A 16,630-nucleotide genomic window follows, 5' to 3' on the forward strand; every position below is an offset into this window, starting at 1 on the left:
TTGGCCATGTTTTTTTTTCTATTTCCCTTTTATTTTCTTTGTTACTGTATGTGTGTGTCTTGCTGTCGGTCACCCCTCTTGAGGGATATGACCAAGGTAGATAGATAGATAGGTAGAATATACTGATTCAAGGGATAACCACAAACCTGTCTTTTTTCATTATCTAATTTTATACTTCCTTTTTTTCTTAACTTCTTTATACAACAATAATGATGATTCGTAAAATATTGCATCAAAGCAAGTGAGCCGTTTGAGAGCCGGCTCTCTTTTAATGAGTTGAGCCGAAAAAGCCGGTTATCTAAAAAGAGACGGATTTCCTTTCACTAAATCAAACTGCTCGCTTCGTTTGCAGAAGAAAAAAAAACGATACCAAGGTAGAGGCTACCGCGGCGAACTGGTTTGACTGGATTGATTTGCCGTTTTGTGATAGTCGGTGTATACCGGATGGTACCCATCATTGACAAATTTGCGTTTTTCCGTACAGATTTTCTCGTACGTGGTACACGTCTTAAAATGCATAATAAACATACTTTGTAAGGCAAAAACGTACAGGTTGACAGGTATGTGATAATTCGACTAGAATTATGTTATTAAAATACGTGGAAGTAAATTCGAGTCAACACCATGTAAACAGAAAAATAGGTGGAATAATATCAATTCAGAATGATGCCCATTTATAGTAATGATTAAAATAAAACATTTTTTCTCGAAGCGCTTAGTTTCCAGAGTGCTCTCCATTCGGGCCCGGTGTTGTGGAATGCACTTCCCCCTAAGATTCAATCTGCAACCTCATTGGATCTGTTTTAATCTAGGCTTAAAACACACTTCTATAGCGTATAAATGACCTATATTTCATGTTGACAATATCTTGTGTATTATTTGTTATAGCAACATCCATTGCAGCCTGGTCATCCTGGATTACGAGATTGCTTAAACAAGACTGCAGGAAATCTGAAAGAAAATGGCGATTTACCAAGCTTGAGGTTTTCCGTCAAACCTGGTGTGACAACTTGTTAAAGTATAAAGCAGCCCTTGCCTCTGCAAAAGCAGCCTATTTTTCGAAGGTGATTGCAGCACAAAAGAATAACCCCAAAATCCTTTTCGACACTGTAGCATCACTAACGAGGCAACAGATTATTCCAGATAGTTTTACCCATTCAGCTCATGACTTTATAGTCTTCATTAATAAGAAGATTCAACGCATACGGGAATAAATTTCTAAAGACATTGTTAATACATCACTTATTAAAGGTTTGAAATCTATAGATGTGCGACATGGTGGCTGTCCAGGGATTTTTTCCCGTTTGAGTGATCTGTCACTTGATAATCTTAAACAGGTGGCAAATACGGCCAAACCGACGACTTGCCTGTACGACCCGCTTCCGCGTTCGCTTAAAGGTCTTTTTGGGGTCCTTGGACCTTCAGTTCTATATATTATAAACATATCACGCTCCTTAGGTGTAGTTCCAGCGGCTTTTAAGTCCGCTGTTATCAAACCTACATTGAAACGACCCAACCTTGATCCAGAAAGCTTATGTAATTATAGACCAGTGTCAAACCTATCTTTCTTGACTTGACGTGCAGTCCCTTCTCAATGTTTCCTTCATTTTCCTCATGTTGAGGTTTTTGAGTTTTTCTTTGCCCTCATGTAGGTTTTAGATCAGGGGATGGTCTAATAATAGTCCGTACTATGCAATAATCTGTGATCTGTGCAGCCCTTTGAGACTCCTTGTGATTAAGGTTGTCACAAATAAACAAGACTCTACTTTCAGGGCACCTGAGGTTGCTGTACACAGAATATTGAACAGTGATATCAATAAAAACAAAGTACAGAAAGAAGAGGGGGTCACGTAAAGCAGTTTATGATGGATAAGAATGTCTAAAAAGGTGGGTTTTAAGTTTGGATTGGAAGATGGACAGTGTGGCATATTGTGTCACTTATACAGCCCATTAATGTACCTGGTACGCACTTTTTTGCTACAAAAAGATTAAATACATTTAGGCAAACGCTTCAGGTGAAAACATTCGATTTATGAATATGAAGTTGCGAGTAATACAACTTTAAAGAGGTTGACACATCACAGTGTCTATGATGTCACTGGCTAACAGTTTAAGATTACAAATAGTTCCATTAAACGGTAAATGGCTCTATTGATTAATAATGAAAAAAACAATAAAAGACCAGCATCATTGATGACGCCAACCAATAGCAGACAGGGACTCACAGTCATACACACAAACACTGCATAGTTTGAATTTTAATACAATTTTGGGGCATGCAAAAAAGTGCGTGTTTGATGTAGTTTAGTGGGGTAAATGCCAAAAGAGCATAACTCACAGCGTAAAGTGAAAACTTAGTAAGCCGGGGTGGCTGGATGCCTGTAGTCCACTCTATTCTAGATCTTGTTTTCCACAAGTCGAAAGATAATTCAATCTTTTTTACCCCTCTATTAGCATGCACGAGCGTCCTAAAATCCACGTTTTCCTGGGGGCCCCACACCCCACGTCGAGGGAGGACTGCTCACAGAGGTTGAGGCCCCCGCGGTGGAGAAAACTAAAGCTCACCTGGCACCAAAATCGTCTAATCCCGTCGGCTGGTGAGGTTTTTTGTGTTGAATGGTAACCTTTGACTTTAGCATAGTCCAAAATCAGGCTGTCTTTAGTGATTGTTATTCCCAATTACTCACTTAAATTCTATTTCTCAGACGGAGATGAGGTTGAGAAGGCCCTGCCCTTACAGAGTCTTCTGGTACCGCTTCGGGAAGACACTGCAGCAGAGGCTCACTCTCCTCTGGCGCCTCCCGCTTTCAAAAGAGCTCGCCGCTTGGATTGGGCCACCGGCGCCGATCGGTTTGGGCCCGCCGCGACGCTTCTGGCCCGGTGTTCTGATGCCAATGCTCGTTATGGGGTCCTGGCAGCAGTGGTTCATCCCTGTCAGTTGAAGGAAATCCAGGTAACCTGTCTATCCATCAATCTATCCATTATCTGCACCACTTATCCTCAGTAGGGTCGCGGGGGTGCTGGAGCCCATCCCAGCTATCCTAGGGCAGTGGGCAGGGGACACCCTGGATTGGTTGCCAGCCAGTCGCAGGGCACACAGAGACAGACAACTCACTCACTCACTCATTCACAACTAGGGACAATTTGGACTGGCCAATTAACCTAACATGCATGTTTTTGGAATGTGGGAGGAAACCGGAGTGCCCGGAGGAAACCGACGCAAGCATAGGGAGAACATGCAAACTCCACACAGGAGGTTCGTTTTCTTGACCTCAGAACTGTGCCGCACACATGCTAACCCCTGCACTGCTGTGCCGTCCATAACCTGTCTATTGAATGGAAATTCCAGAAACATAATGACCTAATTTGATAAGTGTTATCAAACCAAAATATCATCCCACTTCTATGATTATCTGTAAACAAAAATTGAACTTTGTGATTAATCATTGTAGGGGTCACCAATGTCGTGCCCGTGGGCATCAGGTAGCCCCATAAGAGCACCTGAGTAGCCTGCGAACCGGTTCTGAAAGTAGCTCACAATTGATATGTCATTGTAATTTTCTAGGAAAATATTTCTTACTGACTTAATGTTATAGTCAAGTCAAGTAATGTTTATTTGTGACGCCCTAAATCACAAATAGTCTCAAAGGGCTGCACAGATCAAAGACTATTGCACACTACAGACTATTGGTTTGAACCATTTTATTGACACTTTTAACAGCAATTAAACACATTCACAATTTTATTATGTCATATTCTAACAATATGAGGTTTGAACAATTTTTATCAACACTTTTAACAGCAATTAAACACATTTTTCAATTTCTACCATATCATATTCTAACAAGGTTTCTGGGGGTAAAGTGGAAGTGTGACATTCTGCCTTTGCTCTTTATTTCTGCCAAAGCTTTTAGTTCTTGTTTGATCGCGTCCTTCTTTCATCACAGTGCTCCCCTTTATGATGAGTCGGGTCGTTAAGATTGTCGAGAAAAATTGTTCAAACCTCACATTGTTTATTTGCTGTTAATAGTGTCAATAAAATTGTTAAAACCATAAAACCTCACCCAAGCCACTCCACAATGAAGGGCACGGCCAGTTCATAGGTGTTGTTGAAGTATACAAATTACTTAATCAAAACCGGGAGGTCTGAGTCCATTCTCTGGGGGTCATTGAGAGCGTTACCTGTGTCTGACTCCGGTATCTCATTTGGAGACCCACTGGACAATCTCCTCATCTAAGACCTACATGAGGGCAAATAATACACATATTATCAACAAAAATACAGGTTATTCATATGCTATAGATTAGAAGTATGTTTTAAATTTAGATTTAAACATTTCCACTGAGGTTGCAGATGGAATCTCAGGGGGAAGAGCATTCCACAGCACCGGGGCCCCCAATGGAGAACGCTCTCCAACCTGCGGATCTCTTCTTGGCTCTTGGGATCACGAGTAGACCGGCATTTTCAGAGCAAAGGCTCCGGACCGGAACATAGGGGGAAATTAAATCTGAAAGATATGAGGGAGCAAGTCCATGCATGATTTTGTATAGTACCAACAGAACCTTAAAATCACAACAGGGAGCCAATGCAGGTTAGCTCAAATCGGGGTCATGTGATCAAACTTCCTTGTCTCAGTTAAAATCCTCGCTGCAGCATTTTGTACATATCAAACTGGTTGATCTTCTCGCTAATCAGTCACAAAAAACGTAGCTCCCAGCTTCAAATCGGTTAGTAACCCTTGACCCGTTAAAAGTGACTTTCACAAAAGTGCAGACAGGAAAGCCTGGATGCATAAATTAACAGGCAAAGGTCCACTTGATTTGGGGCTATGCTAACTGTTAACGTTTCAAGCGGAGCCTTATTCTACAATCAGGCTGATTTCCATCAAAATGATTTAATGACAGTAGTCGACTGGCTGGCAACCAGTTCCGGGTGTCCCCTGCCCACTTCCCAAAGATGGCTGGGATGGGCTCCAGCACCTCCGTGACCCTACTGAGGATAAGCGGTGCAGGAAATGGACGGATGAATATTCCAGGAAAGGCACAGTGATAGGTCAGCAGAGCATTTTTTGTGTTGGTTTAGCACAGGGGTGTCAAACTCGTTTTAGCTGGGGACCACAAATGCTATAAAACAACCTCACGGGGGCCGGACGAGTAAGTTTAAGAGAAAGGGAGAAAGAGAGGGAGGTAAAGAGAGAGCTATAAACAGATAGGGAGAACAAGGGAGACAGAGTAACAGTGAGAGGAAAAGAGAGAGCAGAATAGAGATATGAATAGAGAAGAAGGGGGAAATGAATAAAGAGAGAAAAAGAAAGTGAAAAAAGAGAAACGACAGAAAGTAAAAGAGTCAGCAGGAGAAAAAGAGACAAAGTGAGGTGAGATAGAGAGAGAGAGGTGGAAAAAGGGAAAGAAAGAGGGTGAGAAAGAAAGAGAAAAATGGAAAGAAAGAGAATTAAAGTGTAAATTAGAGAGAGAAAATAGAAGGAGAGCAAGAGAAAAGGAAAGAAATAGAGAGAGAAATAGAGAAAAAGAGAGGGTGAACAGGAGAAAGAAAAGGAGGGAGAAATAAATAAAAAAGAAGTGAGTCAGAGAGAAATGGAGAAATACTACCACAATTGTTTTGCAAGTGTTAACTGGCTTTGGTGACTTTCGGTGGAAATATTAAAAACTACAGTTCATTTTCCTCTTGCGCTTCTCATACTGTTGTCTTGCGGGCCGGATTTAAACCATTGGTGGGCCACCTGTTTGCCACATGTGGTTTAGCGATTACTACTGCAGTTCTGACCACACCCTCTCTTTCCTCATTAGCTAACAGGAAGGTGCTGACGTCTTTACAGGTAAAGCGCGGGGCATCGGCTGGCTCCCTGGTGCCGCTCGCTAGCGTGGTTCTGACGGATCGCTCGGGCGTGGACGTGACTGTTCTGTTGTGGCGACGGGCGGCGTTCTGGGCGACGCGCCTCTGTGCCGGAGATCTCGTCTTTATCACAGGTACGATAGCTCGGGAGAAAGTTCCCTTCTGAAAGACTCAATGTTATCGCTACAAAGCAAGTACTTGATAGTATTGATACGATTGTCCTGAGATCACTATGTAGCTTCTCTACCAATTTCCTCTATCTTGCTCTGTTTCTACGTAGGTAGCACAAATCTCTATCACCCAGCACAAATTATAAGTGCATGCCTGAATGTGTGACTGACAGGCACCTTTTACCACCTCTCCCTAACTGGCCTGCTGCTGCATCGTGCTTGCAAGGCAGATGAGAGGTTCAAATCTACACGCCTGCCCTAACCTGAAGCTAAAATTGACAGAGGCGTATAGAATAGAATAGAATATACCTTTATTGTCATTGTTACAACATGGGATATATTGTGACAACAAAATTGGACGTGGCACTCCAGAGTCCACATTTTACAGTGAGGTTAAGGAAAACAAAGAGATAAAGGAACAAAGAAAATGTTTGTACTGTCCTTGTTGTATAGGCTTTGTTTTCCCCCGGAGAGGGGTGTATGAGGGGGTGAGGGACAGACAGAGATGGGCGGATCCAACTAGATGTTTGATCTTACTATACACACGGTCCAGTGTTTTTTTCCCTAATTGCTCAGTCCACGTATTGAATGAATTTGGGAAGTACAGTCCTTAAACATGCCCGATTAAAGTCGCCGGCGACGATAAAAGCTGCGTCGAGGTGTGCAAGCTGCTGTTTATTGATAGCAGCGGGCAGGAGATTTAGCGCTATGCTAACAATAGTATCCGGTGGAACGTTGGCATCCGGTGGAACGTAAACAGCAAGCAAGTATAGGAAGGAACGTGTGGACTTTTTTCAAGTACAATCCCAGGTGTCATTTGTGTGGTAAAATGGTCTGCTACTGTGGCAACACCACAAATTGACAAACACACGAAAAAACAAACCTACAAGACCATTTAATAAAAAAAATCCTGAACGAAATCCTGTTAATCCATTGTCACTTTGGCAACAGGGTCAATGAGGGTCAGAATATACCATCAGTGGTCGGGACACAACTTCAGGGACGTTACCCGGGGGAGTCGGGGGCATCACTCAGCAGGGGCTGACTTAGCCAAGGTCTTTAAAAATAGAATCCGCAGGCGGTCGGTCAATTGTTTGAGTAATCAGTAGATTTTTTATTTTTTTTTAGAATACTGACTCAATTTTCCAAATATTGCACGATGGAAGGTGTTTGAGTTGTTGTAGTGCTGCAACTAATGATTATTTTAACAATCAATGAATCAGTAGATTTTTTTTTTTAATTAATCGATTAATCTGATCCCAAAAATGTTTTAAATTTCCTCCTCTTTATTCAAATATTAGAGATTTGGATTAATTGAGATGGAAAAATAGTGAACTAAACAACATAGTATTCTATAATACAAATTTATAAAATACACTAATGTTTGTCAAATAGCCCAACGATAAACAAAAATCTCTGAAGAGTTTCGTAAAATTCGGACTATAAGGCGCACCCAGTACATTTTTAAAGGAAAAAAAAAAAAAAAATTGTACATACATAAGCCGCACCTGACTATAAACGCCTTGCTGTAAATTGGAACTAATTGAGACTAAACTGAACGGTTTTGTGTGTGTTGGGTTTTTGGGTTCCATCTTAAACTTCAACCTCACTGGTGAAGACTTGCAGCTCACTGAGGACACATGGAGGCCAGAAAAGAGACTACAGTCCACCTCCCGTAGCAACTTCCTCAACTTGGGTCACATTAGTGTCCCCAGCGACCCCACAGGTGCCCCTTCTCAATTCTTTCTTCCCCGTGATCATTTAGCTCCAACTTACCCCTTCCCTATTTCCTTCAGGTGGTGGTCAAGTGGACGCAAGTGCGGTTTCCTCTCTCCGAGATTTTCTTGCCGAGCGGCGGCCTCTTCTGTTTTCACCGCCGTGCCCGCCTCTGGATTTGAAAGGTCTCTCTTATGGCCCAAGGTGGCCGAGGGGCGTCAATGGGCTGGTCCATGCTCTTCTTTGCGTCACACAGGCGTACATCAGTGCAGGTTGGAAAACAAACAGGAGCTGTGGCTGTTGTATTGTGTTCAACTCGTTTCTAAGAAGTTGGGGAAATCTCAGAGGTCAAATGGAATTACCTCAGTTGCCAAAAGGGAGCACCACGTCCATTTAGTTTTTTTGGGGAGTAACAGACGACAAAACTTGAGAAAAAAATAGTACTTACAGGTAGCTGAGAGACGGGCACTGAACAAGCTGCTGTCAATCATGGACAATTCACTACGTCCCCTACACAGCATCAACTCCAGATTGAAGAGCAGCTTCGGTAAAAGACTGCTGTCGCTGTTTTGTTCCACTGACAGACTGAGGAGAGCATTTCTCCCTCATGCCATGAGGCTCTTTAGTTCCACTCGGGGGAGTAAATGCCCTCATAAAACCCTAACCTCACATTCACATATTTTAATTTATTTTTATGACAGTGTCTATTTTATGGAACATTATTTGAATGCTTTTTATTCTACATGTTCTATTGGGTATTTTTGTATTCTATATCTCTTATTTTATTTAATTTTTTATCATGAGGATACTGCTGGGAATGTGAATTTCCCTACAGGGATGAATGAATGATCTATCTATCTCCATCCATCCATTCTTGGTTAGTCAATATGACAACGGAATTACTGATTCATTTAAAACACAAACCTTTCTTGATGTGATACAGTAAACTGTGTTTATTTAAACTAATGTCAACAAAGCAACCTTTAAATGTGAGAATAAAACAATAAAAATAAATAAATGATTTAACAAATCCTACTCCAAAAGTTATACGGTTAAATGGAATTAGCAAAACTAGGATCCCATAGCTGTCTGTTTCGCTACACCAGGGGTGTCAAACTCATTTAGCTTGGGGCCCACATGGTAGAAAAACATTCTTTCGGGAAACAAACTTGTAAATTAATGGCATAAAAAGTGTGCCTTAGTGTAAAGTAGGTTTAAACTCAAAAACCTTGAAATATTTTGTTTGTTTGTTTGTACATGATTCAAATTGAATCGTTTCTTCCGGCGCCGTCACGAATGGCAGCCATTCCAGCAGCTTCCGTGTTATTTTCGATTGTTCTCGATTGTTTGTTCTCAGCTCAGGGATGCTGCTGGAAATGTGAATTTCCCTTCGGGGATGAACAAAGTATCTATCTATCTATCTATCTATCTAAACGTATTTGCTCAAGGTGTGTATTTCTAATCAGGTTGATGTTCCCTTTTGGCGTCTCTTAGTCTCCCTATCTTTGTTTGAAGGTGTTGGTAACTTTCCAGGGGGGGTGGATGATCTTTTATGTTTAGTCTTTTGGCTTTGTTTGAAGGTGAAGACCACCCCCAAGGGAGGTTGGTCTTGCCTTTTGTCTCAATAAAACACAGAGGCAGACGAAGGAATTATTGAGAGTGAGATTGAGTAAGAAAGTATGGAAAGATCTCAGCTCCCCGGTTGCAACTGGTTTAAAAACTTGAGTCTTTGCCTGATGCATTTTCTTCTACAGTTGGCCAATATTTTTTTAGCTCTCCCACACTTCAGTGATCGTTTTAGAACCAACGCTTAGCTGGAGGGCTGGGGGTCTTTTCTGAGGCTCACAATTAAATTATGTTTCAGGGATGTAAGTTTTGATTATGATTATTATTTATTGAGGGTTTTTTAGGTCTTCAAAAATGTTTTTCCTTAATTAAGATTTCATATTTTGTAGTGTTTATCCTCTGTACATTTGGGAAAACAAAGCAAAACCACTACTTCATTCATTTCCGCTACTGTTTGTTTAGTTTGGGAAACTCTTGCAGACTACAAAGTGACAAAAATAGCATACAAACACTACTTTAAATGATTGATTAAGTCTTTGTGCTCTTTATTCTTTATGATTTTTTTTTTACCTGAACATGTTAACTTTGCTGTTAGATTTCATATCTATAGAAAGGAGCTAAAGCTACTTCAAACTTCAGCACAGACACCCAGGTGCAATTTGTTTAAAATTTTGTATTTTTCATTTTGCAGCGTGTCTGTTACTTTTATTTAAAGTTAAATAAAAAAAGGGGCGGTTTTCCTCATTGTAAATAGAGCTACAGTATGTGCTTGACTTTAGCGACACCCATCGGACATATTTAAAACTGCCGGTTATTGTTTGACATTTATTTTCTTTTGTGCTTTTCTCAGCATTGTCTCGCAGGCCACATGTTTGACACATGTGCTTTACACTATTATCCATGACATTTTCCCCGCTTGTGTTGCAGAGTGGCAAGCAGAGGCGGAGTCTTACCGCAGGTCGGCGCTGGAGCGACATGCAGTGGCGAGCGTGCAGGGGGCTGGCGGCCAGAAGGGGGCGCTACTACTCTGGGGCTCAGCTCTGGACTGGCTTCCACGCTTCAAGAAGCAGCCAGGTTGACTTTGTTTGGTCAGCGGCGACGTCGCCACACCCTGCTGTCTTAACTCCTGTCTTTGCCTGTTTTCGTCCTTCAGACGCCGTGTGGGACATCCGCTTCCTCCGGGTCAGGGAATGCGGGAATTCTGAGCTCCCCGAGCTTCATACCACCCCCTGGAGCCACGTCCGTCAACTGGATAACTTTGACCGCCGGCTTCGTCGCTTCCAGCGTGCTCCAGTTGCGGCTGTGGAGATGGATGTGGATACGCTGCTCTCGCAGCAATTCTCAGGTGGGGGATCAAATGGGCTTTGTTTTAGTATTTGTCAAGGTAAAACTTTCCAAATTTCTTCAGTTTAGGAAAATTCTGAAAGGTTCCTAACATTAATTATGTTAACATGCAAGGAAATACTCTTGTGCATTTTTATATCACACGCCGAATGGATGTTTTTAAACCTATTGGCAACATCCATCCATTATCTGCATCGCTTATCCTCAGTAGGGTCGCGGGGGTGCTGGAGCCCATCCCAGCTATCTTCGGGAAGTGGGCAGGGGACACCCTGAACTGGTTGCCAGCCAGTCGCAGGGCACACAGGGACAGACAATTCGCTCACTCATTCACACCCAGGGACAATTTGGACCAGCCAATTAGCCTAACATGCATGTTTTTGGAATGTGGGAGGAAACCGGAGTTCCCGGAGGAAACCCGCACAAGCACGGGGAGAACATGCAAACTCCACACAGGAGGTTCGTTCTCACACGCGCTAACCACTACGTATTGGCAACATAAGAATCACAAAGGTTACTTTTGATACCAACCGCGTCTTACCTGACGCCTATTTTAGCTCTGCTCAAAGATTTTCACGACACATTTTTTTAAAATCTTGTGACAGTCTAAAGATTAGCACATATTTACTGCTGTGCTGAAAGGAAACGTGAAAGAGCGTTTCAGCGTGTGAAATATGAGCCCTATATTTTTAGACGACATTGCCAGTGCAACCATCCTGAAAATAGTGCCAGATTGCAACGCAGGCAGTGGAGTTATCGTTTTGTGTTCTTGGTGATTGCTGCGGTACCGGACCAAATTGCATTTACTTGATATTGTTCCTCAAGGATTTAAGGGAAATTTGAGCAAACTGACATTGACGCTGATGATATTGAAAGAGAAGCGTAGCGTTATGAAAAATATCGTCCACTGCTGTTCAATTTAGATATATAAATTGAGGACTTGATTTAGGGGTGTAGAAGTTGAAATATCTTGAGTACGTTGTAAATATTGAATAAAGTACTGTTTGGCTCCTGTTACGTATTATATGAATAATCTGAGCCAAAAATATCGACTCAATTTTCCTCAAGAAGGGCATCGTAAATGATTACAGGCGTCACTGTGGTGTTTTGTATTGTGAATTGGGAAAAAGAGCAGCTCACCATTTTTCTCTGTGCCACGCACATTTGAGGAATTTGGCGACCAAACACCAAAATGATCAAATATGCTCGATCGTCAACTCCATTGTCGCCGTGCCGCAAATGTGCCCCGCATACCTGACTCCAAAAGCTAAATGCCAACCACCAGTGGCATTGCTCGTGGTTGGTGCCAGGTGTGTGTGCGGGGCTTAATGCTACAGGAGAATATGGTGTGTTCACAAAGCATGTCACAATATTTGTAATTGTTAAAAAAAAAAAAAAAAAAAAAAGGAATTTTGATCTCAATCAGAATTTCCTGCACCCATTGACAAAGCTTTACTGACTACTGCCCAATGTTCCCTGTAATTTTCCCCGGGTCTGAGCGTTCACACAAAGTCGGTGAGCAACGCTTGAAACAACAGTGAGCGACAGTAATTCCAAGTGTGGCAACTAAGTCATTATCAAACATGTCCAAAACTTGACATCAAGTTACGTTTTGCTGAGTTTCCGGCAATGCAAACATTTTTTCACTTTTGAATGAATTGACTAAAGTACGATTGCAAAGGTTGTACGGCCTACAAACATCATTTGTTTTTACAATAATTCTTTCACAAGATTTCTATTTCTTTTTTTTCCTGGTATATTTTGTCGCATAATACTAACTTTTTGGGGGCTTATTTAGTCGGTTGCACGATACACAACTTTATTTAATTACATTTTTTTTAGTGGAAGTTCAATGTTGGCAACAAGATGGACTTGATATGATTTTCTTCTTTTTGCCTGTTTTTTTTAACTTTTTTTAATTCCTTTTAAAAAGAAATCTTATTGTGTTTATTTTTTCCCAGCTGTTTCTTTTTTCTCACTTTTTTTGTTCTCTATTACCTTTTTCCTTTATTTTTTTCTCTCTTTTCTTCTGGCTTTTTTTCTGAAATTTCCCGGCTCTTTTTTTCTCTCCTTTTGTTTCTTTCTCAGCTTTTCACTACTTTTTCATTTTGTAATTTTTTACTTTTTGCTCTGGCTGGTCAGCAAGGGTGGCATACACCACCCTAACATTATAATGGAAATTGAACTTTCTGGTTAAGTTAAGGCTTGTTTTGCAATCTGCAGGGGAAGTGCAATTGGAGGTGCGGGTGTCGGCCTTCTGCTTCCAGTTATACAGGGACGGGCAACGGCCTGGTTTGGAGGAAACTCCACTACCTCGCGCCATCTTGGCCGAGCTTAGCGGCGATGTGACCTATTCAGGCTGCGGCCGCTGCGCTGCTGAACTGGATGTTGACTCGAATGGAATTTATGCTTTGTGCCACCCGTGCCTGCCCACCGGTGGCGTGAGGCGCTATTACAGGTGAGCTGTGTGTTGTAGGCGAGGGGGGAGTTAACTTTGAAAAGTAATCCCAAACTCTTATGTGAGCAAAAACATGTTTTGGCAAACAAAATCTATATTTATGTCATTGGTATATTCCAATCGCTTTCTGAGATGATGCATTCTGAAGACGGCCTGTCTCGTCTTTGACAATATGAGCTGTGATGTCATCAGAGTAACACCAGCATGCTTGCAAGCCAGAAGCCATATGGAAACTCGATGCCTGCACTGTCACTAAATACCAAATTTTGTGCTATGGTGAATCGCGAATACACTAAAAGCTGAAGAATGCAGTTGATGGGGGAATAAACGGTACATTTGGACAAGGTTCATGTGATATTTGCAGTGCAACATCTATTTTGCAACCATTAATCTATTCACTCCTTTGGGCTTTAGTATGATCTGTTCCCGAGTTATTTCTATGAAAAAGGTATAGAAACTGGTAATTAGATCAAAATCTATCTCCGATTAAGGGTCTTAAACACAATTTACCAATCTGTGTTCAGAAAACAATCACTTCCTCTCTTCTACATCGCAAATGGCAAGTTCGCCCTCGTCCTGTTCACTCTCTTCAACCTATGGTTCAAATTGACACGGCTGTATATTCAATTTTCTGGCAAGATAACTTTTTTCTCTAGACATATCTTTCAGGGACAATTTTTCTTCTTACTCGGCCAGAAAATCGTGAATCAAAGAAACTTTTTACAATTGCTTTCTGTTTTAGAGCTGGCCTCACATGTTATGGTAATGGGATTTGTCACAGCTTAACAGCAAACCAGCCAGATGGGTCAACTTTAAGATTGAATCTCTCGAGTCCCCCGGTGCGTGGAAGATTTTAAAACATATTTGCATAATACATACCTGCCAAGTACTACGGTTTTGCCGTAATGAGTACGGTTTTCTTTAACCCACTACGGTGATACGGTGCCATCACAGAGACTTGGTTTTCCCCTTGAAAAAAAATAAAATCGTAAAAACATCCCACCGCAAGATAGAGACAAAGTACCATTTCAAACAACGGCTATGTCAGCACTGCCAGTCGTCTGGCTGCATATCCGGGCAAGTCTATCGACCAAAGTGCATGGCAGCCTGATGACTATGAAAATGATGATGACATCATCTGGATACAAGTGCCACAGTGTGACCCATTCGAAAGAACGGTTGAAAAAATCAAAACGATGCACAATGGAGTACAATTAATGATTAGGCTGTAGCTTGTATAACATGGATAACATTTGGATATCATTAATTTTGCTAAAGTGAATCAACCCACGCATGTTTATGGCTTTTTAGTCCCTTATTATCTGCTTTTCAGCTAATAAAAATCTTTGGCCTCACATGTTCAATTGACACTGGTGTGCCTTGCTTCACTTTGAGAAGTGACTGATTCAATGGAGCAGTGAAACTTAGAAATGTGCCAGTGAAATTGTTTGCATGATAGATTGAGATTTAGCCTTTAGTTTTATTGCTTAAATATGTGCTGAAGTCAGTTAAGTGAAATGGGGAATTTCTAAGATGAACAGCATCCCCCCCCCGGGTCGTTCTGGACCTGACCGAACCTGGACCCTACCGACTAGGCTTTTTCCCTTTCAAAAGTTGGCAGGTATGATAATACTTGGGAGGAACGCTACATGTTCTGTGCCTAATTGAAAAAAAAAACAACTATTCTGTTTGGGAATATTTTGAAGCACTTAAAAACGCAATCTCCATCCTACAGGCCAGCTGTGTTGACGATTTGTAGGCGGGATGGCGGGCAGGTGTACGTGCAGGTTCCTGCCCTGGCCGTGGAGAAGGTTGTGGACGTGCCGCCCGACAAGCTGCTGGCAAATGCCGGTGAGTAACGCCTCAAAGTTTTGGTGTTAACAAATTAACATTCTAACAACCCACCTTTGATCAACAAATAAGTGTCTATATGACCGTTTTAAAATACACTTATCACAGAAATTAGACAATCAGTCTGAAACAAGATGCCCAAAAACTATAAAGCTGGCATGACTCCCCAATTACGTCCCCTGGCCGTCATCAAAGTCGTTGAATGTCCACAAAAATGGCTTCGTTACATCCAGGACAATCCAGTGAATGCAACCATGTGAAATATTTACTTCAAAACTCACGATAATGCAGACAGTTAAAAAATATCCCCGAAAGTATTTCTGCCTCGTTGGACTCTCCTTGTAGTAATCTGTTCCTTTCACCCCAAAACTCCCCTTCAAGATTAAACACACTCGTCAGATGACTTCCGGTATATCCTGTAGCCTCTGATCTTTTAAATGACACTAATCTCAGCCAATAGCAGGCTTTTTTTCAGGGTCCACAGCCCCATCTAGCCTATATGGGCTTGCTCGATTGATCGGAGATCGCCTCCTGTAGTTCTGAATATCTTCAACCAGTATTAACTCATTCGAAGAATGATTGACACATCAGTTAGCCAATGAAATTCCCAGTATAATTTTATGCCATTTTCTGGATGTGTATTCAAATCGTAGCCAAAGATGAACCTGCGCAATGCATTTCGTGGTTCATTTTTACTCACCATTATTACGTGCAGGTGTGCTCAATCATTGATTGACTTGTGAAAAGAGAAATCAAACATTCACAACTCTTTCACAACGTCTCATTTGCAAAGGTTTCACTGTTTAAAATTACAAACAGCCACTTAAGGAAACCGATAAACCTACCCATAGAAAAATGTGTAAAATGCAATGTTTAATTTTGTAGATTGTGATCAAATTTGACAAGGAACCAGGTAAGGCTTCAAGCTATTGTCTCACCTGTTTTCCAGCTAAGATGCCCATGCTACACTCATCTGCAGGCATTTAATTGTAAAAAAAAAATCAGGCGAGAATAAAAAAACTTCTTTTTCTGTGTGTTCTTACTCAGCATTCAATTGTCTTTGAGTGCGTCTTGGATTGGGCTTTTCGGCGAATTTGACAGGAACAGTAAAGGGTTAACTGAGTGTGCTGCTCTGATCGACACTTGAATTTTAACAGATACCAGCGGCGAGGTGAAGCGCTTCCAGGTGGCGGCAAAGAAGCTCCAAGCGCTCCTCAGCCTTCCAGCGAAGAACGCCGTCATAACCGTGCGCAGTAGCTTCATGTGTGACCAAGAAAGTGCACCCATCAACCAGGAGTTGACGTTGCTGGACATCCGATGGCTCCCCAAGGGCTGAAGGTGACCCCACCACATTTAAAGCAATTTCACAAATAGGATAACATTTGCGGCCTCTCTTGATCACATTTACCACGTTATACAACATCAACAGAAAATTATTTTTGTGACCAAAAATGTATAGAAAGTAAAACTTTGACATGTTCGTACAATGATCTGACGGTGCAAATTATATCCCTTGGATGCCTGTCTGCTATTGGTTGATATCATATAAAAATGCTGGTCTGTTGGTTTGAGTCAAAGCTTAAAGGTGGGGTGTGACATTTTAAGTGTCCTCAAAAAATGAAAGATAAATATTTGATCTATTATGTATGTGTTAACTATGCCCAATTGAGTTTA

At 41.6% G+C, this 16,630-nt stretch overlaps 1 protein-coding gene across 14 annotated transcripts in view; it reads left to right on the forward strand.

The window, feature by feature from the left end:
* Positions 1-16,630, forward strand: part of shld2 (shieldin complex subunit 2) — a 132,366-nt gene that overhangs the window by 2,220 nt on the left and 113,516 nt on the right. For 13 of the 14 annotated variants that reach the window (XR_015852451.1, XR_015852449.1, XR_015852446.1 and 10 more), the window contains exons 2-12: positions 889-1,064; positions 2,455-2,597; positions 2,706-2,953; positions 5,838-5,988; positions 7,643-7,750; positions 7,821-8,012; positions 10,234-10,380; positions 10,460-10,651; positions 12,871-13,105; positions 14,841-14,956; positions 16,114-16,294. Coding sequence is in view for 1 of the 14 variants with exons in the window: in XM_088351280.1 (XP_088207406.1) it covers positions 2,456-2,597; positions 2,706-2,953; positions 5,838-5,988; positions 7,643-7,750; positions 7,821-8,012; positions 10,234-10,380; positions 10,460-10,651; positions 12,871-13,105; positions 14,841-14,956; positions 16,114-16,292 (1,710 nt within the window). In the remaining 13 variants the exon portion in view is untranslated. The remainder of the gene's footprint in view (positions 1-888; positions 1,065-2,454; positions 2,598-2,705; positions 2,954-5,837; positions 5,989-7,642; positions 7,751-7,820; positions 8,013-10,233; positions 10,381-10,459; positions 10,652-12,870; positions 13,106-14,840; positions 14,957-16,113; positions 16,295-16,630) is intronic. The other variant, XR_015852450.1, reaches the window with a different exon arrangement.

Source organism: Urocampus carinirostris, chromosome 13 (assembly GCF_059441175.1).
Source record: "Urocampus carinirostris isolate Australia breed hairy pipefish chromosome 13, RoL_Ucar_1.0, whole genome shotgun sequence".
NCBI lineage: Eukaryota > Metazoa > Chordata > Actinopteri > Syngnathiformes > Syngnathidae > Urocampus > Urocampus carinirostris.